We start from the raw sequence: 27,683 nt of genomic DNA, 5'->3' as shown, positions 1-27,683 counted from the left end.
CATCCGGACTCAAACTCCCAGAACTCTCCGGGAGGTCACCTGACTGACCACATGACTGAGCGCTCCTATCTGCGCTCTCGCTCTCCTGAATACTAACTAATGTCACCTGTGTTATTGATCATATGACGAATCTAGTGTAGTATATAAGCCCCGGCTTTAGAACAGGGAAGTCGTGAGGTTTTGCATCCGTTGCTGTGATCTACTGAGCGTTTATTCCTGTGTATGTATATCGTGTCTGACCTTTGCCTTTGTTCTTTGACTTTGCCTTTTTGCCCAGCCCTTCGGATTGTTTGCCTGATTTTGGATTTTGGACTTTGACCCTCTGCCTGTGTTTTTGACCACGTTTTTGCCTTTCCCTTTTCGGACAGTTTGCCTTGTGTTATGTTTGTGATTTTGTCTCTCATCTGTTTTCTGGAATTGACCCATGCATGTTTTATGACCACGACCTTGGACTGTGAAGATCCCAGTAAAGCCTCCTTTGTGTTTGATCTCTGCAAGAGTCTGAATCTGTTCGGCAGGTACAATATACAATAATTAAAAATTATTTAACATTATTAACATTAGCCAATATACTGCTAGCTAACATTAGCTTAATGGAAGTCAAAGAGCAAAATTTTTATTATCTAGCTAATGTTAGCTAACATTAATGTTATCTAAGATGCACTTAGCTTGCTAGCACATCTAATACAAACCATGAGTATTCAAAGCTCTGTTTATTTTAAAAAATGACAGTAGCAGATTAAGAAATTGGCAAATAACTAAATAACAGCTAGTTAGTTATTTAACATTGCCGCTAGCTAACGTTTACCACTGAATGTTAGTTAGCTAGCTAGCTGTTAGTCACAACAGTTCCCAGTTAGCAAAATTTGTCTGGCTCACTTGTGGGCCACATCCTTGGTTTGTTCTGGCCCAGTTTACGGCTGGGTCCTAGGCCCAGATCTGGCCCGCACACTGTAAAGTGAGTTGAACTAAAGTATATGGCCCAAATCTGGTCCCAATCTGGCCCAACTACACTGTTGGTCCACAATATTTAAGCCAGAATTGTCCCACAAATGTAGAAACAAAGAAAAAAGGTATGAAGCTGTCTAAGATCTGGCCCTGTTCTGGCCCGCATGCCTAACATCTACCCCATAGTCAACCAACACTCACATAGGAAAGCCAGAATCGGCCCAAAACTGCCTGCTATCTGGGTTTAACGTCAAACTGTTAAAGTGTAAGTTTTACTGTAAAAAAGAACATATTGAAGATTATCCAAACAAACTGATCACATCTGCGCATGCGTGGAGCTCGAAGAGCCACGAGAGCAGCACTAGCGGACCGTGCGACTAGCGGCTGCAGCCATATGTTACCGGGGTCAGGGGTCAGGGATAAAGGGGAGGCGCCAAGACATGTCATACACAGGATCACGGTGACAGACACAGACGCACAGGCATACGCACAAACAAACAAATAAACAAACACGCACGCACAAAGGAAACAAACGAACAAACAAATGCATATCAGTACAAAAAGGAGCACTCCCACGAACACGTAGGTACACGGAAAAGTAAAAGGAGCGCGGATGCGTGTGTCCTTCCGAAGATGAAGATGATCTCCTCTTTTGTTTTGCTTGTTTTTTTCTTTTTTTGTCTTCTTGAGATTCAAACAAAAGCGGCCTGAGAGAAGGGAACGAAAAAATCATCCTGAAATGGTACAAAAATAAAATACTATGGCAGAATCCTTTCCTCCGAAGGATAGACTTCCAGCAAGTGCGTCCTACTTAGGGTCCTCCGGTGGAGTTAAATCAATCACAGCTCTTCTCGAGAGTCCTCTGGAGTCCACCAGGACAGGTCCCTCGGCACGCACACAAAGTAGTCCGGTTCCCTTCTCCAAGAACAGTCATCGCTTACTTTTGGTTAAAAAAAACAGAACAAATACCAACAACAACAACAACAAAAAAATGGGTCGTTTCTGGTGAAGATGATTATCGAATCGAAAAAATAGAAAAATAAAAGCTAATTTAATCTTAATGAGGAAAAAATAAACACGTGGTAAAAATGCAGTAGGCAGGAAGGACACATTTCAAGGTTGCGCAACATGCTTTGGCCAATGGGTCCGTCCTCATTCTTCTCTCTCCTGATCCGAGCGACAACAGATAAAGTAGTCCGCCTCTCTCGAGAGAAAAGAGCGACGAAGGGTCTCCTTCGCCGCACGCGCTTGTCCCGAAAATCTACGTGACAGCCTTTTAACTCACGCGCTCGCATTCACACGTACACAAACACATCCTAGTGGTCCGTAGTGAGGCGTCTTATTGTCCTCCTGATTACGTTTGCAAGTTTTTAAAAATCTTTTTTATATTTTCAGGCTCAGTTTTAAATAACTAAATAAAGATATTCTATGTTTTTTGTTGTTTTTTTTTTTCTTTTTAGATTTTTCGATTGGGAATGTGCATCATATTTTCCCCTGAATAAACCAATATATATATTTTTTAATGTCTCTTAGGTCATACCTGTAGCACATAGCAACCAGCAACCAGCAACCATGCCCTCCAGTGAGGGTCGTGTACGTGTACGTGTATGCATGTGTGTGTTCCGTGTTTGGTCTATTCTACTCGGTGTATTCTCTATATTTGTGGTCTGCAGTTGATGTTAAGTCAGTGTCTTCCTTCTTCTGCTTCCTTCTTTGATGGAGAGATTTATTCACAGATGAGAAGAAAGAATGAACGTCTGGAACTAGAAATATAATGCTGACCTGGGAGCATGAGAGAGAGAGAGGGAGAGAGAGAGGGAGAGAACAAGAGAGGAGACAGGGGAAAAAAACACAGTTAGCATCGTAAGGTGTGAAAACGTGTTTGCATACACAGAAGTAGCATGTAGATGTTTGGTCACCAGCATGAATGAACCTCCACTTTCACGCGGCTGTCCAGCCGCCCACTTCCAAGCCAAACGCCTGGATATATCATACGGTTTACACCGTGTGTGTGTGTAGTGGTTAAACCAGAGCCAGTTAATGAGGCCACTTCTTATTTCTCCTGTTATATCAAAAACAGGACTGCAAAATGCCAGAGAGCGCCTGTGAGTGAGTCCTCAATGAATGGGGGTGAATGGAGCTAAACGGCTAAAAACAAGAAGTTAAATAAAATATATATAATAAATAAAAAATAAATAGTTTCTAATCACTCACCCAGAACTTTCCTTTAATTTTAGAAAGTAGAAGTTTTGATTTCACTAAACATACAGTTAAGTAGAAAACTTTTTCAAACAGGTTTTGGGCAGCAGAACGCCAACATTACTGCTACTGAGTGCTGATTGGTTAGCATTACTGTTACTGAGTGCTGATTGGTTAACATTACTGCTACTGAATGCTGATTGGTTAGCATTACTGCTAGAGAGTGCTGATTGGTTAGCATTACTGCTAGCGAGTGCTGATTGGTTAGCATTACTGCTACTGAATGCTGATTGGTTAGCATTACTGCTAGAGAGTGCTGATAGGTTGGTATTACTGCTACTGAGTCCTGATTGGTTGGTGAGCGGAGCAGCTCATTGGCTGTTTGCGCTCACAGACCTCATGGACGTACATGAGGTGCCGTTTTAAACTCCTATAACTCGAGTGAACCATTTCATGCTTGATGGATTCTTTGCATGGTGAAATGGTTCTTCAGATTGATGCAGAATGTGTTTTATATGGTTCTATGTCCAGGCTTGACATTGTAACAATAGTGGAACGCTTTTTTGGTCTCTGATCTCCATCAATCTGAAGAACCATTTCACCATGCAAAGAACCATTTAAGCATGAAATGGTTTTATGTAGAACTAATAGTTCTAAACAGAACCATTGCCTCTGAAGAACGCCTGAAGAACCATCGTTGTTAAGTATGTAGGCTACAGTTATAGCTATATGCAGATAGGCTATAGGTATAGCTGTAAGTATAGCTATAGGTATCAAAGACTAGTCTTAATCTCATTCCTCCACTGTGTCTGTGAGGGCGAGAGAGCTCATACTCACATCTCTACTCAGAGTGTGGACTGTCCACCACGATGTGTGGTTTGGGTGAGGCGCTCTTTGAGAATGCGTTGATCGATTTCTCCTATAAGAGAACACAAATCAACAAAGATCAAAAAGTGACCCACTGCATGTATTTCAGAGGAAGGATTTACTGCCACAGAGGTTTATTTACTGGGACCATGAACAGTGACTGAAACTAAAGCAGGTAAAGGCCTGAACTGAATATGCTGAGCGAAGGGGCGTGTCCTTTAGCGCAGCGCTGGAGCAGACACACTGCAAAAGAGTTCACACAGCTCAAACTTCTTAGCTGAGTCAAAAATTCTCCCAGTTACTGTTTCTAGGTCTGCATCTCAGTTAGATAAACAAAATCAAAGTCATGTTTTTTTACTTAATTTTACAGAAGTCCAGAGAGGCCATCGGGTAGTTATAAGTTTGGGACTGTTATTTTGAAATAACAAGTTATGTATCTTGTTATCTCAAGGTAACAAAATTGTTATCTTGAAATAACAAGTTACATATCTCATGAGATAGCAAAAGTTGTTATCTTGAGATAACAAGTTACTTATCCTTTTATCTAAAGATAACAAAATTGTTTTCTTGTATGGAGCCCTGCTGGTGACATCCTATATAAATAATAATAATGTGTGGCCATGCCTTATGAACATGTGGGAACAAGATCCTAATGTGTGGCCACGACTTGGTAAAGTGTGGGAATGAGATAATTAAGTTGTGGCCTCAACTTAGTAAGGCGCGGGAATGAGATCATGCCTTACTAAGTAGTGGCCACTCATTAGGATCTCGTTCCCACACTGTACTAAGTCGTGGCCACAATCATAAAGTTGTTATCTTGAGATAATGAGTTAATTGTCTTGTGATCTCAAGATAACAAAGTTGTTATCTTGAAATACAAGCTACTTATCTTGTTATCTTGAGATAACAAAAGTTATCTTGGGATAACATGTTACTTAACTTGTTATCTCAAGATATGGTCCTTATCTTGAGATAATGAGTTATTTATCTTGTTATCTCAAGATAACAAAATTGTTATCTTGAAATAATGAGTTACTTGTCTTGTTATCTCAAGACAACAATCCAGAAAATTATAGCAACAACTCATGGCTTCTTCAGACTTCTGTACAATTTCCCCACTAGCTGGCGCTCTGTCTATCACACAGTCCCATCTGGCATATTTTCCTCTGGGTCTTTCTGGATATGGACAGCTGTGGTATTGCTGGGATTCAAACTCACAACCTCCTGATGTTGGAATTAATTATTAGAAGTTGCACCACATGAGATGCTTTAAAGTTAAAACAACAAATATTTCCTCCATGTGTTCCTGAGTGGTGCTGTGGACTAAACCGTCACCCCAACAGGAGGTTGTGAGTTTGAGCCCCAGCGATGCCACAGCCATCCGTAAGTGTTTACCCAAGAGGAAAGATGTCCAGCAGGATTGTGTGAGGTAAAGAGTCCTGGCTGGTGGGGAATCTGAGTATAAAAACAAGTTCATTTTATTTACCAAACTGAGATACAGAACTAAAAAATGAAGAGAATTTTTTGACTCAACTGAGAAGTTTGAGCTGGGATGAACTCTCGTGTCCTCAAGTTGAGTCAACTCCAGAAAAGCCATGTAATCAGTGACTGTATCATTCTGAGTTGAGCTGAACTCTCATTTTAACAGTGCAGCAGGTTTTCAGTTGGCATAATCAGCTAATCAGTGATTGTGTTTAAGGTGTAACTGACCTTTATAGGCTTCTATCAGTCTGAATAACTAATACAGCTCATTATCACAGTTTATGGGCAATAATGAGAGGATCTGACTGACGTCTTATAAACTCACAACTACACAGGTATAAAAACACAACGTCGTCACATTAATACATACTCTCTTCTCATCCCTCTATCTCTCTTTTTTCTCAGAATCTCTCGCTCTCTCTCACCTCCTACCACTTTTCCCTTTTTTCTTATTCTTTCTATCTTGCATTCTTTGTCTCTCTCCCTCTCTCTCTCTCTCTCTCCCTCTCTCTCTCTCTTTTTCTCTCTGTCTCTCTCTCGTCTCTCTCTCTCTCTCTCTCTCAGAAGGAAGAGTTCTGTACCTCCACCAGTTGGTGCCAGTGCTCGATGGGTTTGCGTGGATTGGCCAGCATGGCTGTCCAGTGCTCTCTGCCCGGTCCTTCAGCATCACTGCCCACACGACACATCCCAATGACCTCATTATGACCGATACTGAGGGAGAGAAAGAGAGAGAGAGAGAGAGAGAGAGAGAGAGAAAAGAGGGAAAAAGAAGATGAGAAAAAAAAGAGGACAGGAGAAAGAGGAGAAAGGGGGAACAGAGAACAGAAAGGAGAGAACAGGAGAAAAAGGAAAAAGAAGAGGACAAGAGAGGGAAAGAAAAAGAGAGAGAGTGAAAAGGAAGAGAAAAAGAAAAACAAGGAAAAAAGAGGGAAAGAAAAGAGACAAGGAAGAAGGAGGAAGAAAGAGAGCAGCAGAGGGGGAGAAGGAGAGAAAGGTGAGAAAGTAGTGAGAGAGAGCGAGAGAAAGAGAGAGAGAAAGAGAGAGAGAGAGAGAGAGAGAGAGAGAGAGAGAGATAGTGTTTGAGAATCGTGTAATTATAGGACAGAGGTTGAGAGATCACATAATTACACAGACAAACAGAAGAGAGGGAGCAGAGTGGAGGGAGAGAACGGAGGGAGGGAGAGAGGGATGGAGGTGTCTCCCAATTACTGAATTACCCAGACAAACAGAAAAAGATAGAGAGGAGAGGACAAATACTGAGTCCCGGTCACATAATTATCACGGAAATCCTTCACAGAGGACAGAGAGAGAGAGAGGGAGAGGGAGAGGGAGAGAGAGAGGGAGAGAGAGAGAGAGAGAGAGAGAGAGATAAGAGATAGATCTCTATAAACTAATTATCCATGAAAAAGGACGATTGGCTACAGTTCAGATACCAGACCAGTCTAGCGCGCACACACACACACACACACACACACACACACACACACAAAACCATCTATCTATCTATCTATCTATCTGTCTACATATATTATTGCCTATACGAGATAAGGAAACAACATTGTCCCATATGTAGTGTATATATTCATATATTCAAATACTTATAAGGAATAATAATGTCTCATATGTATTATATAAATGTAAGTACCCATATTTAAATATTTATATATACGAGGCATATTACTATTAGCTATATGCAGTAATAATGTCCCATATGCATTATAAGTACCTACATGTAATTACATGTCTCACGTAGTAGATACATAAATAAACCCATATATATATATATATATATATATATATATATATATATATATATATATATATATATATATATATATATATATATCATAAGCATCTCCATATAACATGAACTTTCTAAACCTAACTGTAAACCTAAATCTTACTCTAAACCTTAGAAACCAGTACGAACTGGTTCTGCTTTTTGGTTCTGTTGGTGTTTAGTTGGTGCTGCAGGTCAGAGCTGCTTTCCGCAGTTGTTCTCTACAGTGTCTGAGCGGAGAGCAGGAAGCAGGAAGCTCTCAGTGTTCTGATCTCAGACTGCAGTGGTGTTTGTCTAGTAAATGATAATAATACACGCAGTGATGTGCTGTGTAATACAGAGTGTTCTCTCTGCACGGCCCACTCACAACTACACTTCACACCCAATTCCAGCTATTTGGCACAAACACACACACACCCACACACACACACAGGTGTAAACCTCTACAGACAGTAACTCTCGTATTTGCAGCCTCCACTGAGACCTGTATTGAGCATTAACAGCATAAGAGCATAAAACATTAACAGCAGCACTTCATCCACTGTAGAAACTGTGATATATTCCTCTAAGTATGCTAATATATATATATATATATTACTAAGTCTCATGTATATGTATATACTTATAATAAGTTTTTTACATCATTTTAACACACTATCTGTTTTTTATGTTGTGTGACAATTTCATGATGAATGGACCAATAGAAATGCTCTAAAATCACTTGAAATAAAATCTCTTTACATTGACTTTCATTGAAAGTAAAGAGTGTTTTTGCCCTCCCCTGTAAAGTTACTATTTTGGAGACACTTGTTTTTCTTTGGACAGCGATGATATGTAAGTAGCTATATGTAATAATGATAGGCCCTGTATGTATTATACATATACACAACCTTGTTTCCAAAAAAAAGTGGGACGCTGTGCAAAATGTAAATAAAAACAACACAGTGATTTCAATTAAATATAGAGTTTAAATGACTTTCACTTCATTGCTTTCTGTTTTTATTTAACATCTTGCATAGTGTCGTAACGTTTTTGGAGTTGGGGTTGTGTGTAAGTACCTATATGTAATAATTTGTCCCATAAGTATTACACGACAAAAATGGAGATTTTGTTCCGACAGCAGCGATATGTAAGTGCCTATATCTAATAATACTATGTCTCATATGTGTTTTATATATGGATATGGAAATAAAATATGCACAAATTTCTATTACTGTGATATCTTCTATTTCACTCCTATTAATGGTATTATAGATGATATTGATAATAAATTTGGTCAAGCATATTTTCAAGCTGTTAATCTTCAAATTAAAGTCCAGAAGCGTAAAAAATGCTTGATTTGCAGTTCAGTGACCGAATCAATTATCATCATTCATTAGTGAATGAACTGTTAGATCAGATTTGATCCTATGCTATCTTGATGAATAAGGGCTGTTATGATATCACATATGACAACCTTTGTTTTATGGAAAATATCAGCATACGTAATACAAAAAACCAAACTACAGTGCAGCTCATATGTAATAATAACACTACAGGGGTTTATGTATTAGCTGAGCATGTTTCCGTACACTGAATTTTAGGGTTTACCACCTTTTTAATCCTCTACATCTCTACACAACGCACTGTTCTCCATGCATATAGAAAACAACACGTCATCCAGTGTCAGAAAGCACATAATCACACAAGCAAGTCTGTTTAAATTTATATTGTGAAATTTGATATTTGCTGAACTGTCACTTCCAGCTCACTAATCAAAAGATCAGTTTTGGTTTCTTACTTTTTCTAATTAACCTGCAATTTTTTGGGGAAAAAAGCAATTTTCCTCCTGGAGAGCTCACTAATAACCCCACACAAACCAAATATTCATGCTGGGGGGATTTAGATCCCCCAAAGGGGTAAACACACACACACGCACGCATGCACACACACACACACACACACACAAATACGGCAGCCCTGTTTGCTGTCATAATAAAGCAGAATGAAGAGGCTGCTAAATGGACGACGCTCCGGGTCCCTTAAGCGTGCAGCCCGTTCTCCACACAGTGTGAACTCTGAAGAGAGTGGTGCAGTCGTTTCATCCTGCAGCGTGAGCGAGACACGCTGTTCTCCAACCTTCCACCAGCCTTTCATTCCAGCACTTATTCCTCATTATCAACACAATGTCTGAAGAGCTCAGAAATGGGCTGATATATATATATATATATATTTCACAGAAGAAATTTTTATAACCTCTGCCTGCTGGTAAAGCATGCTGGCCAACTATCACACTCACAAACCCTGCTGTGATTTCTAGATTAAATAATCCACTCACTCTTATTTTTGCATGCAAATCCTATTACAGATAAAACAGCTGCGAGCCTGAGGGTCTTCATGCTATAAATTACTGTTCATATGATGCTCTGAGCAGAGGAGTAAAACAGCAGGAGGAGACCATTAAAAACTGCCTGCAAGAACATGTGATTCTTTATGTTTATCAGATCACTGCTCACATTAAAACTTCAGTGCCTGGCTGATAATACTATAAACACTGTTCTCATTAAATTGTAATACTATAAGCACTGTTCCGATTGGATATTTAACACTATAAACACTGTTCTGATTGGATATTTACACTATAAACACTGTTCTGAATAGATTTGAATACTATAAACACTGTTCTGATTGGATATTTACACTATACACACTGTCCTGATTAGATGTTAATAGTATAAACACTGTTCTGATTGGCTAATAATACTATAAACACTGTTCTGAATAGATTTGAATACTATAAACACTGTTCTGATTGGATATTTATACTATAAACACTGTTCTGATTGGATATTTACACTATACACACTGTTCTGATTAGATTTTAATACTATAAACACTGTTCTGATTGGATATTTACACTATAAACACTTCTGATAAGATTTTAATACTATAAACACTGTTCTGATTGGCTGATGATACTATAAACACTGTTCTGATTGGCTGATAATTCTATTAAGACTGTTCTGATTGGATATTAATACTATAAACACTTCTGATTGGCTGATGATACTATAAAAACTGTTCCGATTGGCTGATAATTCCATTAAGACTGTTCTGATTGGATATTAATACTATAAACACTTCTGATTGGCTGATGATACTATAAACACTGTTTTGACTGGCTGACAATGCTATAAACACTGTTCTGATCGGATATTAATACTATAAACACTTCTGATTGAATTTTAAAACTATAAACACTGTTCTGATCAGATATTAATACTATAAACACTGTTCTGATCAGATATTAATACTATAAACACTTCTGATTGAATTTTAATACTATAAACACTGTTCTGATCAGATATTAATACTATAAACACTGTTCTGATCCTCATGATGAAAAGTTGTGTATTCAGTCTTGCTGACTGGCTGGTAATGGAATGATCCAGTATTGAAGACTGAAGATGTGCATGTAGTGGATAAAAACATATAATTCTGGAGTTCTACCTTCAGAAAGGCCTGCATGCAAAATACACAGGTCACACAGCCAGTTAATGATATGAAGGAAAAAAAAAGCTTTCATCACTCAGTTGTTATCTGATGAATAAATCCATTCACTCACTCACTCAGATTACTGGATAGAAATGTTATTAAAGATAAAACAGCTGCATGCCCTGGGGATCATCGAGGTATAAATTACTGTACATATGACTGTTCTGAGTTAAAAGATAATACAGCAGATGGAGACTATTAAAAACTGCATGCAAGAACAGATCATTTCTTACAATGCATTTGGGCCACATATGTCAACTAATACAGTTAATGTAATGCCAATATCACCCATATCACAATCATACACATACACAGTACCGTGCAGAAGTCAGAAACCATCCTTAATGTATTTAACTCTACGACATTCTCTATAAAAATGAACAAACAATATGAAGCATCTCGAATCATCTCATTTTCCTATCTCTTTTTAAAATACTCTTTCTTTCATATAAGCTGGTGAAGCTCGTCTCCGGCGCGTGGGATGTGGCAGCAGGGTCTGAGCGGATCTCTTACCACGAGTGCCTCGCGTTAACGTTACGAGCAATTCATCAGTATTTATCTGTGGGCTACAGAAGATGGCTTCATTAGACGAGGCCAAAACGAGCCTCTCCCCCCCTCTCTCTCTCTCACACGCGCCTCAGGAGCCGGGAGTGAATTTCCCCTCTAATGGAGGCACGGCTGAAAATAGAAGCTGATTTGCTGATTCGTACACGAGCTCGGTGAGCACCAGATGTTTTTCTTCAATAAATCCAGAGGAAAAAAAACAAAAATGCGAGGAGCGCAAACAGAGAAAAATCATTTCTACTGCACACAAGATACACACGACTCCCCAACACGCTGTTTCACTAATGACAGACAGAGAAACACAAAGAAACACTCACAGGCTTGTTTTTAATACAGTGTCAGGATGTGGGGTCTTACATAGAGCCCATATGAGTTGTATATATGTTAGGATATATGTATATATGGGTAATAATAATAATATGCAGTAGTGTACAAAAGTCTTTTGCAAAGCTATTTATCTGATCAGCAAGTCTTCATTTGCTCAGAAAAACACTAATATTTCAATAAACAATATGACTACCACAACTGGATTCTATGTATAAACCCATTTGTAAAAAAGTCGGGACGGTAAAATGCAAATGAAAACAGAAAGCAGTGATTTATAAATCTACTTTGACCTGAACCAAACTAGATATGTAACATTTTATCTCATCAACTTTGTTTTTTGTAAATATATGTTCATTCTAAAATGGATGCCTGCAGCACGTTCCAAGAAGTTGGGACGGGGGCAATTAAGGAACTTAAAACATCTGTCCATATTGTTATTGAGCATTTCATCCAGTCCCCATCCATGTGCCTCCTCCATGATTATCTTCCTCGCAGACATGGATCACGTGTCCGGTGACGTACTGAATGGGGAGGAGCTTTGGTTGTACTGGGAGTGGTTTAGTTTGTGCTGGGAGGAGTTTTGATTGTACTGGGAGGGGTTTCAGTTGTACTGGGAGGGGTTTCTGTTGTGCTGGGAGGGGTTTTGGTTGTACTGGGAGGAGTTTTGTTGTATTGGGAGGAGTTTTGTTTGTACTGAGAGGAGTTTCAGTTGTAATGGGAGGAGTATCGGTTGTACTTGGAGGAGTTTGGGTTCTACTGAGAAGAGTTTCGGTTGTTCTGGGAGGAGTTTTGGTTGTACTGGCAGGAGTTTCAGTTGTACTGGGAGGAGTTTTGGTTGAAAGGGAGGAGTTTCGGTTGTACTAGGAGAAGTTTTGGTTGTACTGGGAGGAGTTTTGGTTGTACTAGGAGGAGGTTTGGTTGTACAGGAAGGAGTTTCGGTCATACTCGGAGGAGTTTTAGTTGTACTGGGAGGAGATTCAGTTGCACTGGGTGAGTTTTAGTTATACTGGGAGGAGTTTTAGTTGTACATGAAGGAGTTATAGTCATACTGGGAGGAGTTTTGGTTGTACTGGGTGAGTTTTAGTTATACTGGGAGGAGTTTCAGTTGTACTGCAAGGAGTTTTGGTTGGACTAGGAGGAGTTTCAGTTGAAAGGGAGGAGTTTCGGTTGTACTAGGAGAAGTTTTGGTTGTACTGGGAGGAGTTTTGGTTGTACTAGGAGGAGGTTTGGTTGTACAGGAAGGAGTTTCGGTCATACTCGGAGGAGTTTTAGTTGTACTGGGAGGAGTTTCAGTTGCACTGGGTGAGTTTTAGTTATACTGGGAGGAGTTTTAGTTGTACATGAAGGAGTTATAGTCATACTGGGAGGAGTTTTGGTTACACTGGGAGGAGTTTAGGTTATTCTGGGGGAGTTTTAGTTATACTGGGAGGAGTTTGGTTATACAGGGCAGAATTTCAGTTGTACTAAGAGGAGTTTCGGTTGTACTGGGAGGGATTTTGGTTGTCAAATGTGTCTTAGAGAGACAGATGTGTTTACATTTCTATAACATTTGGCTTTAATAAAAATCCTAACCTTAAAAAAACCTACAAAACTGAAACATGGAGCTTCTGCAAAAAGCACTTCACCTTTTTTGCCGCTCCTGTTTGAGGAGGTTAGTCCTGTTTTTCTCTGGTTTCTCTACACAGTCAAGACACATTTGCACTGAAAATGTATGAAAACAAACAGAATCTGCACGGACATGAGTGCGCACACACACACACACACACACACACATACAAACACGGTGACTCTTTGACTTAAGGTGGCCCCTCTGGACAAGAAAACACTGGCCGGGTTACACAGTGTCTCACCACAGACATTACTGCCATTAGCATTAGCATAAGTCATGTTTATTCATGAGGCGTCTGTCTCTATGCAAAACAGTGCAGGCGTTCAGAGGGAAGAAAGTGACTCACTGGGGCACAGGGCTGCGTGTTCAACACAGCGGCAACACTCGCGCTACTGCAGGAGGAATTCTAACTAGGCTCCAGCGCAATCTGCTGCCAGCCCAAACTATCGATGCTAATGATGCTAATGCTGTTAATTATTCCTGACGACAACAGCTCTGCAGCAGCCATACGGCTTTTTTTATAAACCACTTCAACTTCCACTTCTACTTCCACTCTCTGGCCACATTATTAGAAACACCTACTTTGCGTCTTCACTCACTGGCCACTTTATTAGAAATACTTACGATGTGCTTCCAATCACTGGCCACTTTATTAGAAACACCTACCTTGTGCTTCCACTTACTGGCCACTTTATTAGAAACACCTGACCACTGATGAAGGTCTAGAAGATGACTAACACAAACTGTACATCAACAGATGGGCTACAGTATCTAACTGCACTCTAGCAAGGCGGAGCTACGAGGGAGGGGTTTCTGATAAAGTGGCCAGTGAGTGTGTACACATATTCACAATGTGATTAAAGAGGTTTTCCTCCTGAACGCTCTGCTTTTTACACAGACAGCAACCCGCTGTGTTTCTCTGAACAGAAGCGCTGTTAAGTGAACGTACCAGTCATAGTCCATGACGGCGATGATCAGAGACACACTCTCGATGTTCTCGTTGGGGATGTCGAAGACCAGAGCTTCGTTGTAGGACGGGTTCAGCGTGTTCTTCTTAATGGAGGTTTTCCTCTTCTTCAGCCTGCGGCCCTCACAGACCAGAGACGCCTTCACATACGGGTCTGAGAGAGAGACAGAGAGAGAGAGAGAGAGAGAAGAGAGAGAGAAAGAGACACAGAGAGAGAGAGAGAGAGAGAGAGAGAGAGAGAGAGAGAGAGAGAAAAGTGAAGAGAAAGAGAGAGATAGAGAGAGAGAGAGACAAAAGAAAGACAGACAAAGAGAGAAAGAGAGAGAGACAGTGAGAGAGAGAAAGAAAAGAGTGAAAGAGCGAGAGAGAGACAAAAGAAAGAGAGACAGAGTGAAAAAGCAAGATAGAGACAGAAAGTGAGAGACAGAGAGGGAGAGAGATAAAGAGAAAGAGTGAGAAAGAGAGAGAGAGAGAGAAAAGGAAGAAAGACAGAGGGAGAGAGTGAGAAAGAGGGAGAGAGAGCGAGAGCAAGAGAGAGAGAGAGAGATGAAGAGAAAGAGTGAGAAAGAGAGAGTGAAAAGAAAGAGAGGGAGAGAGGGAGAGAGATGAAGACAAAGAGACAGACAAAGAGCGAGAGAGGAGAGAGAGAGGGATAGAGATAGAGAGAGATAGAGAAAGAGCGAGAGAAAGAGATAGAGAGAGAGTGAGAGAGAGAGAGAGAGAGAGAGACAGAGAAAGAGCGAGACAGAGAGAAAGAGAGGGATAGATTGAGAGAGCAAGAGAGAGAGATAGAGAGAGATAGAGAAAGAGCGAGAGAGAGAGATAGAGAAAGAGCCAGAGAGAGAGAGAGAGGGAAAAGGAAACCAAACAGACAATTGTACACAATATGGCAATAAAACTAATGTTAATTCTAATAAGGGTGTCGATAATTATGCTAATAGCACTAACGATTGCAGTGGCTAGCATGACCAGCCCAGCACAGAGTATAATGGCCCTCCTTCTGAATGTCAGCCCGTCAGAGAGCGCGGCGCGCTAATGCTGCATAATCACGTCCTCGGAGAGAATTCATTATTTCATTAGTCTGAGGCGCCTATGATAATTAAATTAACCCACACTGATTGCGATTGTCTCTCATCCATCACACTCTGCTGTTACTGCCGTGACGCAACGTTTCTGACATCCAGCTTCTCGTTTCGGAGGGCGCTGGGTCGTCCTCGCAGTCTGGAGAGTTAAGGTTAGATTCTTTTTTGACCTTCAGTGTTATTGTTTCTTTGAAGTGTGGCTGGTATTAAGATGGTAATGATCTAAAGCTGTGGCACGTCTGGGCCTTAATGATGTCTCGGATGATAATGAGGCCGTGGATTCATAAGTAGGTGTGTGTGGGTGGGTTTGTTTTTGTCCGTTTTCAGGACTTTGTTAACAGGGCTAGCCTACCGGAGCACGCTAATGACATTGTAAAGTGCTTTTTACAAAAACTGAAAGAGTTAAAGCTGCACTATGTAGCATCTGGGGATTTGGAGACCTCTCTGGTGGAAATGTGTAATTGCACGCAATGCGCGGAGGAACGTTTCATATATGCTATGTCCCAATTCAGGGGCTGCGTTCTACGGAGGCTACATTTGAGCCTACCTTGTACTTTCACTAACTGGCCACTTCATTAGAAACACCTACCTTGTGCTTCCACTAACTGGCCACTTTATCAGAAACACCTACCTTGTGCTTCCACAAACTGGCCACTTTATCAGAAACACCTACCATATGCTTCCTTGTAGACTGCGTCCTTCAAAGGGCGCAGCCCCTGAATTGGGACACAGCTACAGTCAGTTATGCTCCGGACACCCACAAGCAGAGGAATCTGATGATTGCAAGCGAGTTGAAAGAGAATTCAATAGGGTTCTTGAAGGGTTGGGGACGATTTCAACCACTACCCCCTGTAACCGAGTTCCAACAGGACAAGGTGACCCTTAAAAACAAGGGGTAGGGGTTGCAATAAGAAATGGGATTGGGCCCTAAAAGGTGCAGTATATGTTTCTGGAGGATGATTGTTGATATTTGAACTCAAGAGTGCTCCTTCACAAGCTCTGCCCCCCAAATTCATGGATGCGCATTGCCAAGATGAACGACACTAGGCTAGCAAACTTGTCCTACTGTCATCAGCAGTTGCTGAAGACTTTTACGTAAACAGACGTGACGAGTTTTGCCGGACATTTCCAACATGCCAATAGGCACCGTTTTGCCGTTGTCTGAGGCAAATCAGGGCAATGTTAGAAAACGATGTTGTCTTTAACGACTGGGAGCGCTGGTGGATTCATTTATGGTATAAAGGATACACTGCAAACAAGTTCTGTTGTAGTTAGCCTAGCTACACAACATGCTAGCTGGCATGTATAACATTAGTGACTTTGGATTCTGTAAACATTTGATGGACCCGTTTTTTTTATTGATTTGCTATGAGACACTCTGTCTGGAGTGTCTCTGAAAAACCTCTGTTAGCTCTAACACTTCACCCTACACCTCTATCTCAACAACAATCGGGACACCCTACCTCTAGACGTGAAAGCGCAGAACAGAGGGGTAAGGGCTAAATAGTAGAGGCAAGGGGTGAAATGGGATTGGGCCTAAGATTAGGTTTAGGATTTAGATTAGGTTTAGGTAATTCTCATTACATATTGCTTTGTTATAAACCGGATAGTTCCAGTCCTGTTATCTGACTGGCTGAGCCGCGTTTGACCCCGTGGTAAAATCCACTGCATGAAAAACTCTTGTGCTTTTAATGGGATAATCTTTGACTTTAATGCTGCTCGCATGAACCACGAGCATATTGATGAAATAAGAGCCTGTTTTTTATTTAAACTGAGGGGCTGGCAACTTATGTTCTTAACTAGATTGGTCAGCCAGCTAAGATAGCAAACAGCCTAAACACCTATAACATTAATATCACAGGCTTGAATTAAAGTACTTACAGTCTGATTAACTGTAGAACTGCAGTATAAAAGTCTAAAAATGTTACTTGAATGTCTCACGCACTTCAAATCTCTGTGTTTCAGTCAGAAGTCGCGTCAAACCCAGACTGGATCCCAAACGGCTCTGCACTCCCTAAATAGTGTTCTAGCTATGAAAGTTTAGACGTTCTAGCCTCTACAGCCAAACAGTGCATCATTTTGTTAGGTTGTTAGGAGCCCTGTTTACTTAGCTTTGGATTACAGTCTATTTTGTATCTAATCTCCTCAGAAATATCTCTTGAAAAATGTATAACGTGTTGTTTTGACTGGAAGTTAAATAAATGAAGGGTGGTCTCTGATTTTTGCACAGTACTGTATATCTAATGTATATGGGATTTATTATTATATACAGGTACTTACATATACAGTATTAAGCACATCTGGGACATGTTGTTATTACATGTTAGTAGGTAGGACGTCTGTATGGCCCCATGTGCTGACAGTGTAAAACAGGCCTGTGTGTGTGTACCTGAGAAGCCGGTCAGGTCCATGGCTTTGAGGTTGGTGGCCTTGATGATGGTGACCGTCAGTCGGCCAGCTGTTGGCAAGTAGCACAGTGAGAAATTCAGCTCCCCCAGATCAGCTTTCTCCTGCACAGAACACACACACACACACACACAAACACACACACACGCACACACAAACACACACACACACACACGCACAGGTCAGAGAATTGGAGCCGAACTCCAGCACACACACTTACAGATCTGCTGACCTAAGAAAGCTGAGCTGTGAGTCAGAGACGATCACTCTCTCACTCTCTCGCTCTTTCTCCTCTTCTCTCTTTCTGTCTCTCTCTCACTCTCCTCTTCTCTCTTTTTTCCTTTCTCTCTTTCTTTTCACTCTCTCTTTTCTTTCTTTTTCCGTTCTCTCTCTCTTTCTCTTTCTGTGCTCTCTCTCAGTCTTTCCTTTCTTTCTTTTCTCTCTTTCTGTTCTCTCTCTCAATCTTTCGAGGACAGGCCGGTAAACACTACGCCTCAATATTTCATCAAAATCGAGGCTCTTCAGAAGCCGGAAGAGTGAGCGGGCACGAGCGAGCGGCTGTTAGCGTGAGGCTTCACCGCTCCAACCCAGGATGCTTAGGATTCAGCATGCTCTCCACACACGCTCAGAAGAGTTCGACCTTCATTAATTAACTGTTTTTTTTAAGTCCCTCAGGTTTTCCTTTTAAGGCGATGCCTGTTCCTGATTTGATTTCCTCTCCGCTGTTCTGGAAGCTCCTCCAAGGACACATGAGCATCAGCACCGGCTTCACACCCACAGATCTGTCACTAAAACCATGCAATGCGTTTCAGATGTTCCAACAGAGAATATAAGGTGGTGGTTATATAATTCAATTGTTTTTGCATCTGCAACTGCAGACAATAAATAAAAACTGAATTATGTTATATACAGTGCCTCCTCTGGGCTGCTGCATTATCCTCAGAACAAACAATAAGACTGAATTTTTTCATACAGTAAGACCCCACATACCCCACAGTGCTGAATTTCCACACACTTTAATGTTGTTTCACATTCAACCACAATGCTGTGCATCAGTCACTGTTGTCTTCTGCACTTTATCTGGTTTCTGCACTGTCTGTTTATTATGTGCATATCAGGGATGTGGGATGTGAGGGTGCTGAGGGTGTTGTAGCCCCCCAAGGTTTCAGGATTGACTGCTACTACTATACATACATACATCATCTAAACCGCTTATCCTTCTGGGTCGCGGTGGGGGGCTGGAGCCTATCCCAGCCGTCATTGGGCGGAAGGCAGGATACACCCTGGACAAGTCGCCAGTCCATCGCAGGGCAGACAGACATACACAGTCACACACACATTCATGTCCAGTCAGCCTGACTGCATGTTTTTGGACTTTGGGAGGAAACCGGAGTACCCGGAGGAAACCCACGCAGACACGGGGAGAACATGCAAACTCCACACAGAAATGACCCTGGTCACCCGGCCGGGAATCGAACCCAGGCCATTCCTGCTGTGAGGCGACAGCGCTACCCACTGCGCCACCGTGCCGCCCTGCTACTACTATGAAAAATTATAAAAAAAAGATCTTAACTTTAAAAAAAGAAATGAATATAGTCCAAAACTATTTGTGCTGGTTTTAGAGTGGAGATTTTTAATTATGGATGATTTCTATGGAACTGTTTCAGAGTTGAAAACACATTTTAGACTAGTGACTCTACAATTCAATTACATTTATTCTATTAAAATAAATGACTGATCGCTCCATTTTGTCACTACCAAAACAACCAAAACAAACACTACCCAAACTTTACCAAGTGTGTCAGTAGTGACTGTTTCGGAGGTGACAATTTTAGCTCATTGTGAGCAGAACTCAAAAACACAGCCAGTACATGACCGACAAACACAGCTTTGAGCAGCTGTACACACATAAGATCATCATATTTTTATTAAAACACAAAACACTGCAGAAAATGTGTGTTTCGGTAGTGACAATTCTTAACGTTCCACACTGATTTGCAGATTTTGGGACACATTTACTTCAAAACAATGGGATCTAACTGCTCACCATGTGGCCATGAGGGACAGGGATGCAGCCTCACTTCCTGCTCTAAAATACAGGGGGCGGGGCTAAAATAAGTCTCCGCCTACAAAACTAAAACTCGGTTTCAGTAATGACATTGAAATGTGGGACAGCATTTTTTAACTTAAAAATGTAACTTATTATAGATCAAAATATTTCAACCTCACTTTAAAAGAAATAAGTTATAAAAATTACATTATTATAAATTATATTATTTAAGTGTAAATCGAGGGGTAAGGGTTTGAGACAAATGAGGATTTTGTATTTTTGTCTTGGGTTTAAATAGATCATAACATAATCATTAGAAATATCTAAGGTCTGAATACTTTATTGGTCTTTAAATAGTTTTTATAATGTGAGACCACAGTTTGAACTAATTCACTAAAATGCTCTACATATATGTTCAAAACCTGCGGTAGCCGTGCACTGTTTAACTGTATTTTCCCAGTTGTTCTCTCAACATCTGTTGGCCGCTTGGACGTCACTGATCAGTTATCAGTTCAGTTTATATCACGTATATGCTGCTTAAAATTTTAGCACTTGCAACTTAAAACACCCTCCGCATCCACATCTTACTTATGGTTTTCTCTACTTTGAGCACTCGGACACATTTTAGAATAAAATGTCTCGTATTTTAAATATTTAGATATAAACTAACTTTAGATTTTTCCAGCTTAAACTAGCATTTAATATGTTATTTGCTGTGTTATGTAATATTCTGTACTGTAGCACTGCATCTCTCAGCCTCAGTGGTTTGACAAAATTCCCAATATTGTATTTTTCTGTGATGAGAGGACATGGTGGGTTTTAATGTTCTCTCATTACAACACCCAGCATGCATCCTTCTCGCCTACCACCACCACCATCACCACAGCACTAAATACAAAGATGACAATAAAATATCTGCTCCAAAGCGCTTGTAGTTTTATCAAAGTTCTTCCCACCTTCAAGACACATAATTAGAAGGGTTAAACTGTAAAATGTCACTCTCTGGACTGCTGCAGCACTGCTGTCGGAGGCGTTTTGGGCTGAGTGACCCTTTAAATGGAGCCATTTTGCCTGGATGTCAACTCAAAGCAGTCTTAATCATTCTCTCACGCGGCTTCATTATTAATGCCCTTGAAATGCTTTTCCAACAGAACTGAAGAAGATCCACATATAGTAAGAGGAATTATGGCATTACATAGGAATTACCTGTGTAACCAAGGAAATGGATGCTGTGTAACAAGGGAAATGGATGTTGTTTAACCATGGGAATGGGAGTAGTGTAACCATGGAAATGGGAGTAGTGTAACCATGGAAATGGGTGTGGTGTAACCATGGAAATGAGTGTGGTGTAACCATGGACATGACTATAGTGTAACCATGGAAATGAGTGTGATGTAACCATGGAAATAGCTGTAGTGTAACCATGGAAATAGCTGTAGTGTAACCATGGAAATAGCTGTAGTGTAACCATGGAAATGGGTGTAGAGTAACCATGGAAATGAGTGTGGTGTAACCATGGACATGACTATAGTGTAACCGTGGAAATGAGTGTGATGTAACCATGGAAGTGGGAGTAGTGTAACCATGGAAATAGCTGTAGTGTAACCATGGAAATAGCTGTAGTGTAACCATGGAAACGGGTATAGTGTAACCATGGAAATAGCTGTAGTGTAACCATGGAAATGAGTATAGTGTAACCATGGAAATGGGTGTAGTGTAACCATGGAAATGAGTGTAGTGTAACCATGGAAATGGGGTAGTGTAACCATGGAAATGAGTGTGGTATAACCATGAAAAAGGAGGTAGTGTAACAAGGGAAGTGGGTGTAGTGTAACCATGGAAATGGATGTAGTGTAACCATGGAAACAGATGTAGTGTAACCATGCAAATGGGTGTACTGTAACAAGGGAAGTGGGTGTAGTGTAACCATGGAAATCGTTGTAGTGTAACCATTGAAATGGGTGTAGTGTAACCATGGAAATGGGTGTAGTGTAACCATGGAAATAGGTGTAGTGTAACCATGGAAATAGGTGTAGTGTAACCATGGAAATGAGCGTAGTGTAACCATGGAAATAGGTGTGGTGTAACCATGGAAACAGGTGGAGTGTAACCATGAAAATGGGTGTAGTGTAACCATGGAAACAGGTGTGATATAACTAGTCTTTTTCAGATGGACTATTGTCAGTTAATCCATCTTAGAATTCTATCTAAATCAGCAGCCGTGCAGCTACAGTATTAAGCAGTTTCTCCTGCCAGCTGTCTGAAAGTCAGCCTACTGGAAACTGCATCTTATTTTTGTGTGTGAAAGTGATTTTAAGCTGTGGAGGATATTCTCACACAAACATTCGGGCTGCAAATGACAAATTATGGACAAACAAACTGCTAAATGCTAATTAAATGAACGCAGAGCGAAGCAGATGTAGTGCAGCTTACACAAGCCTCGGAGCAGACGTCGCTAACTCTGTGTGTGAAGTGATTAAGGCTTTATTCTCACCGCCGTTCCCTCCACGATGTCCCTCCAGATGGGTTTGTCTCCGGTGCCCTCGCTGAAGTCCAGCAGGTTGTCCACCACCACCTGGCCGATGAGGTCGTGTCTGGAGAAGCGGTCGAAGTCGTAGATGGAGAAATGAAGCTTCCGAGAGTGCAGCTCGGCCAGCGGCACCCCGAACTGAAACGTCTCGTTAAACACAGGATTCAGAGTCTTCCTATGGACCTGAGAGAGAGAGAGAGAGAGAGAGAGAGAGAGAGAGAGAGAGAGAGAGAGAGAGAGAGAATAATGAGTAAAAATAGGTCAAGACAAAAATGGACAGAGAAACAGTGAAAGGAAAAAAATGAAAAGAGAGAAAAAGTGAAAGAAAGAAAGAAAGAAAGCGAGAGAGAAAGAGTGAGAGAGTGAGGAAAGAGTGAGTGAAGAAAGAACAGGTTAAAAGAAAAAACAAACAAAGAGTGAATGAGAAAAAGGAGAGAGGAAGAGAGAGAAAGAGTAATAAAGAGAAAGGGTGAAAGAGACACAGAGGGGACACAGTGATAGAGAGAGACAGAGAGAGAAAGTAAGAGAAAGTGAGAGAATAGTGAGTAAAAACAGGTCAAGAGAAAAATGGAGAGAGAGTGAAAGAGAAAAGAGGAAGAGAGAAAGAGTGAGGTGAGGAAAGAGTGAAGAAAGAACAGATTAAGAGAAAAACAAACAGAGAAATAGTGAATGAGAAAAAGAAGAGAGGAAGAGACAGATAGAGTAAAAAAAGAGAAAGATTGAAAGAGAGACAGTGATGGAGAGAGAGAAATGGAGGGAGACAGAAAGAGAAAGAGAGACAGAGGGGACACAGCAAGAGAAAGAGAGAGAAATGGAGGGAGACAGAAAGAGAAAGAGAGACACAGAGGGGACACAGCAAGAGAGAGAGAGAGAAATGGAGGGAGACAGAAAGAGAAAGAGAGACACAGAGGGGACACAGCAAGAGAGAGAGAGAGAGAGAGAAATGGAGGGAGACAGAAAGAGAAAGGGAGAAATAATACAATAAACAACACGCCAAGAAAAAAACAAACAAGAGAGATAGATAGATAGATAGATAGAGAGAGAGAGAGAGAGAGAGAGAGAAAGGGAGAGGAGAGCGAGAGAGAGATAGACAGAGAGAGAGTGAGAGAGAGAGATAGACAGAGAGAGAGAGAGAGAGAGAGAGAGAGCGAGAGAGAGCAATGTAACAACCAAACAGTACCTGACTACATGAGGTAATAGATCTGCGATGTAAATATAAAACCGTTAATATTTAATGTCTATGCGTGTGTGTGTGTCGGGGGGAGGGGAGATAGTGAGGAAAGAACAGAACGAGCGAGACAGAATGAGAGAGAGGTAACAGATAAGTGGAGGAGCTGAGGAGTAAAAGAAGGCAGAGGTGAAGGCAGACAGACGAGTGGAGACACTGAGGGAGCTCTAACAGGGGGTGATTACAGAGAGAGCCTCAGAGCCGGAGAGACGCTGCTGACAGGCGGAGGAAAAAACAGCACCAACACAGCTTAATGAAGCCAGAGAGGACGAGCAGGTTAACCCTCTAATCTCTGAAGTCGTGTCCTCATTCACTCAGTCTGCAGCCGCCGCTGTGACCATGTTAGGTAATCAGGGGCTGAGCTGGTTTTCTCTATGAGGAAAATGAATGGTGAACATCGCTGCTATTGCACTCCATGGTAAACAGAAACGACCTTTATTATGAGGCTGTTAAGGAGTGAAAAGAATACCGCTACCTGCAGTTTAACACTGCTGCACACTGAAAGCACAGCTTACACTGAAAATCGAATCATTTTAGTCTACGGTTTGAGGAGCTGGTGTTGGTGTTTTGACTCATTCTGACCAAATCAGTTCAAGTCAGAGTTGAAACATTTCAGAGTTTAAACTTTATCTTGGAATTCAGACTTTTCCTTTTGCTTTGAGTGACCCTAGACTTAATTTGTTGCTTATTTTATTGAAATAAGTAAAAATTAAAATTCAATTTTATCACCAAAACAATCAAAACACTACTGAAACTTTACCAAATGTTTCAGTAATAACTGTCTGGCAGTGACAATTTTAGCTCATTTTGAGCAGAACTCAAAAAGACAGCCAGTACATGACTAACAAACACAGCTTTGAACAGCTGTACACACATCAAAGCATCACATTTTTCATTAAAATGGAAAAATGTTTACTTTACTGTAGAAAAGGTGTGTTTCGGCAGTGACGGTTCTTAATGTTCCACACTGATTTTCAGACTTTGGGACACATTTACTTCAAAACAATGGGTTCTAACTGCTCACCATGTGGCCATGAGGGACAGGGATGCAGCCTCACTTCCTGCCCTAAAATGCAGAGGCGGGGCTAAAATAAGGCCCCGCCCACAGACTAAAACCCTGGGTTTCGTTAGTGACATGAAAACATGGGACAGCATTTTTTATTTAAAAGTCAAATTCATAATGACTCCAATACTTTTAACGAAAAACTTAAATAATTATTTTTTCAAATGATCCATATTGAAGCATTAAAGTTTAATATTACACTTTTTTGCATGTATATAGCATTATTCATATTGTGGCTGCTAAACGACAGTGATCTTTGGGTAAAAAGGTACGCAGGATATTTTTGTTTACCACACTTGAAAAAACCTTTTACTTTTCTCATAGACAAAATCTGCTCCTTGTATGGTCATGACTCTAACTACAGAATCACGCACAACTTCAGACGCCTATTCTTTTCTTTTCGCCTGACTTTTCAGTCTCCGAGCCCATAAGGTGTTTATTACAGGACTGGATTGTAATGTGCAGACAACCTGCTGGGCCACCTCCAGCCGCTAGGAGGGCCTGGAGAGCAAGGACTGAGTTATTAGGGCTGAGCAGTAGCAGCAGTGGGCGTCCTACTTAAGGTGAGCTCGCACGCTGCTCGCCGCTCACTCTTGAGTTCACACTGTTATGCGCACATTGCTCTGAGTCAGCCAGTAATCTCGGTATCTGTCTCGTTTTATGTCTTTACTTTTTCTTAAATTTTTCTCCAGTGTAAGTATTAAAAAAAGTGTTTAGTGAGAGGCGAGGGTGAGATCGAAGAAGGGAGTTTTTTGATTTCAGTTTTGGGAGCCCTCAGTTTGGGTCATCCTTTAAGTCTTCAGTTAGCCTGCCCGTTATCCCCTTTACGGGATGATTGATAGGTTTAATAGGTACTGTCCTTGTTTAGCACATTCCCTTTTTCATTAGATCCTATTCTAGTTTGTTTTCCCAGCTCTTAGTCCCTCTTGTTTCTTTTCTGAGTTGCACATTTCAACCCGACCCTCAGTTGCTCTGCACTCCTCTAGCGTCAGACCCAGCGCTCCTGACTACTAACATAAGGATTGTTAGTTTGATTCTTGCCCAGGGCGAACTCCCTGGTGCACTACATGTATAGTGATGGATTACATAATCTGTATTAATCAATCTGATTACAAAAATGAAATACCTGTAATCAGAACAAGATACTTTTGCAATGTGCATAATCACAACATAGTGTATTGATATCTGGAATCTGCGTCAGACTACATTTCTTAACCAACTCACAACCCTGGTTCTTTCGTACTTACAGTTGCTAGCTTAGACAAGCTTTACTGATCATTGGCAAAAATGTAATTCAACCTAATGCGGAATATTAATTTGTCAAAATATATCAATATCATGTTAAGACAGAAGTATGTTTTTGTTGTACAGTTGAGCTAATGTTAGCACAGTGGCTGGTTTATTGTTCCCAAACTGTCTAGGTTCAATTAACTATAACAGCACAGTCCACGATAAATAATAATCACAACAAAAATTCTAACACCAAGCTATGTAGTTCATTAACAGGCTATGGTTGCCAAGCAACATAAAAGTAAAAGACTCATTGGTTTTTAACATCATAGCACATTAATATAGTTCATGTGTTTGTTATTTTACAACATCATGCAGCCAATCAGGGTTTCGTACTAGAATCATCAACGTAGCGTCTTTCTGTAGCCCCCCTAGTGGTCACCCATCAGAATAACTGTCTCTCTGTGTTGTTACTCTGAGTTCAGCTGCTAATGAGTTTTCTGGATAAAACTGTGCAATTTTTTTTTGTTTTACATTTGAAAATTGAAATTTGAAAATGGCAGCTGTTGTTTACATTGTATTAAATTTTCATTAGTGCACCAATAGAAACTGAAATGGCTTTGAAAAAATCTTGTTCCATTAACGTTAAATTAATGTTAAGTTGCTATTTTGTAGATAGAAGGTTTTGTCGTCACTGCAGTCATATAGTCCATCTAAATTACTGACCACGTTTACATGCAGCCTGATAATCTGTTAATAATCCGACTAACAGCTCAATCAGAATAGACTAATCCAATTGAGGCCATTCAGAATACAGCTTCTACTTGACTGAATGAGGTGGGTAATCCTGTAAATCTGTTTAATAGAAGAATAATATCCGTGTAAATGCCTGTATCTGATTACATTCCCTATCAGAAAGTTTAAATCCGTTCTGATCACGTACGTCGCGTCATAGTGAGAGTTTATTCCGTTCAACATGGCGGAGCAGAAACTGGTCTGCAGAGGAGACGAAGTTTATGCTCTGATCTTTAAAAGACGGCGGTGGGACGGACGTCCAGCTTATGTGTCTCAGAACACGACGTCTTCCTCTCGGCCTTCTTTAATAAGGACATGTGAAGGACGTTTTCCTGAGTCTGACATCATTTTAAAGCAATTAAAAACACAAGCGCTGCTCACTGCTGCTCATCTCACTCTGACTGATCACGTGATGCTGGTTGTCATGGTCTACTCTAAGTGGTTCTCTACACATTTGAATAATTGTGCATCAGATTACTTGTAGTGTGAATGTAAATGGAGATTTTCCATCAGATTGTTGAGTGGAGTGAGCAGATAAACACCTCAGTCTTCATCTATAATCGGATTGTTTTCAATCAGATTGGCAGAAATCTCTGCATGTAAACACAGCCAGTGAAGAAAAACTGCACAGCGCAAAAACAGGCAGAAATTGCACTTTATGTTTTATGTTGGACTGAATGAGAAGCCTGGAGTTAAAGGGGGGGCTCAGTTAGGGAGAGGAGACGTACCTTGGTCTGAAATTTCTTCTTCCTGTCAGGCAGCAGGTAGATTTTGACGTAAGGGTCAGAGAAACCGTTGGCGTCTTTGGCCGGCAGGTCCAGAGCTTTCAGGATTTTGACCACCAGCTGCTCCGTGCTGCGGGAGAGACACACGTCAGCGTCACTGTAACTCACTTCCCAAACATTCCGGAGATTTCTGCGGCTCGATGGCCTCCAAGCTCGTCCGCCTGAACCTTTACCTAAACCGCACTGACATCAGAGGCAGTTTAACGTTGAAAGAGGCTGACAGTGAGGCTGCGTGTA

The 27,683-nt window shown here is 40.9% G+C and overlaps 1 protein-coding gene across 1 annotated transcript in view; it reads right to left on the bottom strand.

The window, feature by feature from the left end:
• Positions 1–2,030: 2,030 nt before the first annotated feature.
• Positions 2,031–27,683, bottom strand: part of syt3 (synaptotagmin III) — a 55,963-nt gene continuing 30,310 nt past the window's right edge. Inside the window, 7 exon segments of the mRNA XM_036590003.1 lie at positions 2,031–2,730; positions 3,985–4,066; positions 6,078–6,207; positions 14,260–14,431; positions 17,749–17,869; positions 22,310–22,528; positions 27,390–27,516. Coding sequence (XP_036445896.1) covers positions 3,989–4,066; positions 6,078–6,207; positions 14,260–14,431; positions 17,749–17,869; positions 22,310–22,528; positions 27,390–27,516 — 847 coding nt within the window. The 3' untranslated portion in view covers positions 2,031–2,730; positions 3,985–3,988.

This window comes from Colossoma macropomum, unplaced genomic scaffold (assembly GCF_904425465.1).
Source record: "Colossoma macropomum unplaced genomic scaffold, Colossoma_macropomum, whole genome shotgun sequence".
Taxonomy (NCBI): Eukaryota; Metazoa; Chordata; class Actinopteri; order Characiformes; family Serrasalmidae; genus Colossoma; species Colossoma macropomum.
This window is presented reverse-complemented; position numbering and strand designations above follow the sequence as displayed.